This window comes from Colius striatus, chromosome 22 (genome assembly GCF_028858725.1).
Source record: "Colius striatus isolate bColStr4 chromosome 22, bColStr4.1.hap1, whole genome shotgun sequence".
In the NCBI taxonomy this organism is placed as follows: domain Eukaryota; kingdom Metazoa; phylum Chordata; class Aves; order Coliiformes; family Coliidae; genus Colius; species Colius striatus.
Genome location: NC_084780.1, coordinates 2,057,887 through 2,064,563, shown reverse-complemented (window position 1 = coordinate 2,064,563; position 6,677 = coordinate 2,057,887). Strand labels below are relative to the sequence as shown.

General features: G+C 57.3%; 1 gene segment (V, D, J or C); it reads left to right on the top strand.

Moving 5' to 3' along the window:
• Positions 1 to 1,076: 1,076 nt before the first annotated feature.
• LOC133627571 (Ig heavy chain V region C3-like) lies at positions 1,077 to 1,786 on the top strand. The segment is given in 2 exon segments: positions 1,077 to 1,143; positions 1,452 to 1,786. Coding segments are annotated over 2 exon segments (393 nt in total).
• Positions 1,787 to 6,677: the final 4,891 nt, after the last annotated feature.

Here is a 6,677-nt window from a genome sequence, read left to right as displayed (position 1 = left end):
GCCCTGATGCTGTGCGAGCGTTAGTCATAACATTGATATCAACAGTAAGCACAGCACTGCAGGAGCTGCTGTGGAAAGTCACTACCATCCCAGACCCACTACACATGGCAATTGCAACAACTTTCTCTTTACCCACCTCAGCTTTAGGGTTGGCACAGGCCAAGGAGCAACAGCAGTGTATAGGATTGTTTAAGCACCGTGCCTCGATCCCTGCAGGCAGGGGATGGGAGCGGGGCCAGGGCGGGCTGGGGGTGCGGGGCACGGGGAGACACCCGCGAGTTGCCGCTGCCGGCTGACAGCCCGTCCCTTGCGCAGGGCTGTTGGTGGCGCGCAGGCGGGGAGGAGAGGGAGGAGTAGAGAGAGGAGAAGCCCATGATGCTGCTGGCTGCCCTTGCCGCCAGGGCACGTTGCTGGCTCACGGAAACTTTGGTGTCCACCACAACCCCGAGGTGTTTCTCTGCAGAGCTGTTTCCAGCTGGGTGAGCATGGACTGTCCTGGTGCTTAGGGCTGTTCTGCTCCCGCTGCAGCAATGTGTCCTAAGTGCTTGTTGAGCTCTGTGAGGCTGCTGGCAGCCCACTGCTGCAGCCGGCTGAGGTGCCTCAGGCTATCAGCAGCACAACCCTGCGCTGGATCAGCCGCTCGTTGCAGAGCGCTGTCACCTGCACATGTGCTGAAGGCAAATGCTGTCCGTTCCCGCACGTCTCCCCCCGCCACATCTCTGCCGCGGCTCTTAGCGCCGATCGAACGGAGCAGCCTTTTGATGCCGTCGGGTCATCTGCAGCACCGTCCCCTCGTTTCCTGCAGCTCTGAAGCTCGCCAGCACCGTTCGGCAGGGGCTGAGCGTGTGCGCAGGAGCGCTGGGGCCGAGCAGGGGGCCAGCCCGCGCCGGTGCTGTGGCGCCGCCCCTTCTCCTGCGCGGAGGGGCACTGTCGCCGGGGGGCCGGGCCGGGGCGGCCGTGCGGGCTTCGGGCAGAGGCGCGGGCGCTGTGGCGGCGAGGGGCCGAGGCGACGGGGCGGGCAGCGGCGGGCCCGAGCTCGGCTCCGCTCGGCTCGTGTGCGGCCCCGCCGGGCCCTTGTTCCGCCGATGGCGGCCGGGCTGGGGCCATGGCTGCTGGGCTTGGGCTTGGCCTTGGGGCCGGCAGGTGAGAGGCAGCGGGCGGGAAGGGCGGCGAGCCCGGGGCGGGGGCAGCGGCAGCGGGAGGGAGGGGGACAGGGAGGGGGAGAACAGGGAGAGGGACGGGTGGAGAGAGAAGGAGAAGTCGGGAGAGGGCGAGGGAAAGTGAGAAGGAGAGAGGGAAGAGCAGGGTTCGGGAGGGTTCAGGTGCGGGGCTTGCCCCGCTGTTGCGGCTGTGTCCGGGCCGGGCGGGGGGCGCTGGGGCGGCGGGTGCCCGTCCTCGGGCCGTGGGCGCGCCGTGCCCGGTGCCCGCGCTCTCCATCCGTCCGTCCGCAGGCGTGTGGGCGCAGCTGAGGCTGGTGGAAGCCCGCGGAGGGCAGCGAGCGCCCGGGGACTCCGTGCTCCTCTCCTGCCGCGGACACGGCTTCAACTTCGGGACATACGCAATAAGATGGTACCGTCAGGCACCCGGAGGCAGGCTGGAGTGGGTGTCCTTTATCTCCCCTAGTTCATCACTGATTCAACGTGCACCGGCAGTGAATGGTCGAGCCTCTGTGTCCCGGGACAATTCCCGGTTTAGGACTGCTCTGTCTCTAAGTGCCCTGAGCCCACAGGACTCTGCCCGCTACTTCTGTGCTGTTCGCACACACAGGGACGGGAAATGTAAATGAGTTTCATCAGAAACCTCCTGGCACTGCCCCAACTCTGGGCCTCAAAACTGGGGACTGTTCCCACACTTTTTCAGTGCTGCTCCCCGGAGAGTTGTGTAGTTACAGCATCAGTTTTCCAGTGTTGATTCTGAAAGGGTCATTTCAGTTGGTTTTGTCCCTTTCTGTCCTGACCCTTCTGATTGCCATCTCCCCATGTCTCAGGCTGATCCTTACCCCTGTCACACTCCATAACCTTTTCGCCTTTGTAAACAGTTTTTGCTGTTAGCTTTGGTTCCCACCCAGCCATGGCCCAGCTGGTGGGGTCTGTAAATAGCCTTGCTGTGGTTTTGGGCATGGCTCAGGCTCACTCAGTCTAGCCCACAACTTAGCTGCCTGAGGACTGGGTAGAGAAAATGAGGGAAATACAGTGTCATTTGGAAGCTTTGGAGCAGAATAGGGAATTTGTGCTTTTTTTTCCCAGATCTGAGACTGTAACAGGAGCAAGGGACAACTTGAGAGCTGTGGGGCCATCTTCAGAATCCCAGCAGCAACGGCGTGCAGTGCTGCTCCAGAGGAAACTTGGGGTGGCCCTACAGCACATCTCTTTTTGCCCAGAGAGGTTTTGCTGCCAGGTGAGTTGTGGTAGTTTAGACCAGTGTCCACCAAGTCATTAAATCACTCCCCCTCCTAAATGGGACAGGAAAGAGAGAGAAATACAACAAACCACTTGTGAGTTAAAGACAGAGAGGTCACTCAGCAGTGAGCGTCACGGGCAAAACAGACTCAACTTGGGGAGAAAAAGGGTTGATTATTACAAAAGAGGAGCAGGGAGATGAGAAATAAAACTGTCTGAAAAACCCGTCCCCCCACCCCTCCTCTGCCCAGGACTCCCCTTCCTTTCCCCCAGCAGCGCAGACCATGGGGCTTGTGCTCAGTTCATCACAGATGGACTTTGCCGCTGCTGCTGCTCAGGGAGAGGCCTGCTCACGCTTCCCACTGCTGCACTGTGGGGTCCCTCCCACGGGAGACAGTCCCTCCCCAACTGCTCCAGCGTGGCTCCTTCCCACGGGCTGCAGCTCCTCACCGACTGCTCCAGCCTGGGGCCTGCCATGGGGGCAGCTCCTCACACCCTGCCCCAGCGGGGGTCACCCACCGCCACAACAGTCCCACGGGGACACACTGCTCCAGCCCGGGGCCCTCCCAGGCTCACAAGCGCTGACACAAACCTGCTCTGCACGGGCACCAAAAAAGAGGATTTAGACCGTAAAGGTGTCAGTTTAGACTAAAAAATGGGGATTGAGAGCATAAAAGAGGGGGACTAGACCGAAAACAAGGATTTACCCCTTAAAAACAAGACTTTAGGCCCAAAAAAATGAGGATTTAGACCCTAAAACTGTGGGTTTAGACCCAAAAAACGAGGCTTTAGATCCTAAAAGTTTGGGGTTAGATCCAAAAATGGGTATACAACTGGGGGTTTAGATCCCAAAACAAGGCTTTAGACCCTAAAATCTAGACTTTAGACTCCAAAAATGAGGGTTTAGACCCTAAAACAGTGGGTTTAGATCCCCAAATAGAAGGATTTAGACCCTGAAACTAGGGATTTAGGTGGTATAGATAGACCTTAAAACAGGGGGGGTTTGACCAAAACAGAGAATTTAGTCCCTAAAACTAGGAGTTTTGGCATTAAAATAAGGCTTTAGACCCTTAAACAGTAGGATTTATACTGAAAAAGAGGATTTAGACGCTAAAACTGGTTGTTTAGATGCCCAAAATAAGGATTTAGACCCTAAAAGCAGGGGTATAGTTGTAAAAACGAGGATCCAGACCCTAAAACCGGGAGTTTAGACAGCAAAAATGAGGATTTAGACCCAAAATCAGGTGATATAGACCTCAAAAAAAGGATTCAGACCCTAAAAACAAGACTTTAGGCCCAAAAAATGAGGATTTAGACCCTAAAACTGTGGGTTTAGACCCAAAAAATGAGGATTTAGACCCTAAAACAGGGAGTTTAGAGTGAAAACCAGGACTTACACTCTAACGCAGGGTCTTTAGACCCCAAATACAAGGATTTAGACCCTAAAACCAGGGTGTTAGTCCTAAAAACGAGGATCCAGACCCTAAAACTGGGAGTTAAGACACCAAAATAAGGGGATTTAGGTGCTAAAACTGAGGGTTTAGACCCCCAAAATGAGGATTTAGACCCTAAAACTAGGGTTTTAGCCATAAAAGAGGATCCAGATCCTAAAACTGGGAGTTTAGACAGCAAATACGAGGATTTAGACCCAAAACCAGGTGGTATAGACCTCAAGGATTCAGACCCTAAAAACTAGACTTTAGGCCACAAAAATCTGGATTTAGACCCTAAAACTGTGGGTTTAGACCGAAAAAAGGAGATTTAGACCCTAAAACAGGGAGTTCAGACCGAAAACTAGGACTTAGACTCTAACACTGGGTCTTTAGACCCCAAATACAAGGATTTAGACCCTAAAACCAGGGGTTTAATCTGCAAAACTGGGATAAAGACCCTAAAAGCGGGAGGTGCGGAGGCTCGTTGGCGCCCCGCAGCCTCCATTTCCCATCACCCCCAGCGCGTCGCTGCCGCCCAAAGCCGCGGGCGGGAGCCGCGGTGCGTGCCGGGAGTTGTAGTTGTGCGGCGGCGCCCGGCAGGAGGCGGCGTGCGGCGGAGGGGGCGGGGCCTCAGCTTCCCAGCGTGCCCCGCGCGGAGCCCTTGCTCGTGCCCCGCTGGCGTGGGCTGCAGGAGGCTGTGGCTGTGCTGGAAGCTCATCGTGGAGCGAGCTCCTGGCAGCAGCTGGGAGCCTGTGGGGAGGTGGCCGTGCAGAGCAGGTTTGTGTCAGTGCTTGTGAGCCTGGGAGGGCCCCGGGCTGGAGCAGTGTGTCCCCGTGGGACTGTTGTGGCGGTGGGTGACCCCCGCTGGGGCAGGGTGTGAGGAGCTGCCCCCATGGCAGGCCCCAGGCTGGAGCAGTCGGTGAGGAGCTGCAGCCCGTGGGAAGGAGCCACGCTGGAGCAGTTGGGGAGGAGCTGTTTGGGACTTCTGAGGGGGGAACTGTGTGGCTACTGGGAGGCACTGGGGAGTACTGGGAGTTACTGGGTGTGAACTGGGAGCTACGGGGTATTACTGGGCGGCTCATTGAGGCACAAGGGGCTGCAGTGAGGAGAACTGGGAGTCACTGGGAGCTACTGGGGGCCTCTAGGGGTAAACTGGGGGTTCCTGGGGAGGAATTTGGGACTTCTGGGAGCTACTGAGAAGAGACTACTGAGGGATAAACTGGGAGGATGTGGGAGCCTTTGGAGAGGGGAGTTGTGGCATTTTTAGGCCTTTTGGGGTTGTTTGAGTCCTTGAAGATTCTGGGGGGGTGTTGAAGACTTTTGGGGTGTTTTGGGGTTCCCTCCTCATCCTGAGCCCCCTCCCCAGCGTGGTGTGCCAGAGCAAATGCTGCGTTCCTGGAACTGGCCCAGTGACCCGAGTACTTCATGGGTGGCATTTCTGTGAGCCATGGTTACAGCATTGATCTCATTCAGATGGGGTTTTATTTCTTGAGGACAGTTCCCTTCCTCTTTGTGTATGAGCAGGTGGATCAGCACAGATCAGCAGGTCACCACCAAGGCTGCCATTCCTGTAGCCTGCCGTGTGCCCTGGCATCTCTGTGTCACATTTCTGGGGAGGATCTTGCCATAAGCTGATGCAGCTGTTTCTTGCTGCCAAACTGGAGTCCTGTCTCTGGTGCCCAGATGTAATAGCAGGGGTGCACCGACTGGCTGAAGCTGTCTTCCTCTGCTGATGGCTGATGGTTCAAGGAAGGAGTGTAGTCCAGGCTTTGTCTTTGTGGTACTTGTGCAGCAGAGACCAAACAGCTGAGGAGTTGCTCCTGCCCTGCTCTGTTCTGTCGCTGCATCTCTGAGAGGAAGCGGCGACAGAGCAGAAATGGGACGTTGAGGGGGGTTCAGTTGCACTGAGTGTAGCAGGAGAGAGCAGTGTCTGTGCAGGGATGGATTTGCACAGGAGCCCTCAGCGTTTCTGCTGCCCTCAGGGAGAACTGAGCGAGGGCTGCGAGGCCAGAGGACGGGCTGTGGGTGAGAGCAGAGCCAGGGCAGCCGGGCTGTGCCCCTGCCTGGTGCCCAGCGCCCTGTTGCTGCCCCTTTGTGGCCATCCCCTGTGCGCCTGCACAGCCCCAGCCCCTGCTGAGAGCAGAGGGATCCCCCTCACACCACTCCGTGTCTCGCCCTTGCTCAAGCTCTCAGCCCCCCATGGCCAGCCAAGGGCACTGAGGGCTCATTTCCCCGCCCAGCAGCACTGTCTGTGCCTCAGTGTGTCTGTGCTCTCTGTGGGGCACTGACACAGCACACAGATCCCAGCCAGAGCTGCTATGGCCCTGCAGAGGAGAAGGCTGAGCTCAGGGGCCCTTCTCAGTGCTGAGGGCTCCCTGCAGGGCGGGGGGCAAGAGGCTGGGGCCGGTGTGTGCTGTGTGGTGGGCAGGGACGGGACATGGGGTGCCGGGCACACGCTGACACAGGGGCGGCCACCCAAGGCCCTCCCTGGGTACCCCCAGGCACTGCCCATGTGCAGCCTGGGGTGTGAGGGGACGCGGCACGCAGCGGCCGCACGGGCACAGAGACACACAAGGGCAGCATCTGCCCAGCTCCTGCTTGTGCCCTCCAAGGGGAGGCCTTGGCAGCTCAAAAGGAGGGGGTTTGACCCAATGGGATGCTTTAGAAAGCTAAAAACGAGACTTTCAATGCTAAAAATAGAAGTTTGGAGCTAGATACAAGGCTTTGGAAGACAAAAAAAGAAACCTGGGCCCTAGCATGAGGGTTTGGAAGCTAAAAAGGAGCAAGTCTTTTTGAACCTAAAAACCCCCAGTTGAATACCCATTTTTGGGTCTAACCCCAAACA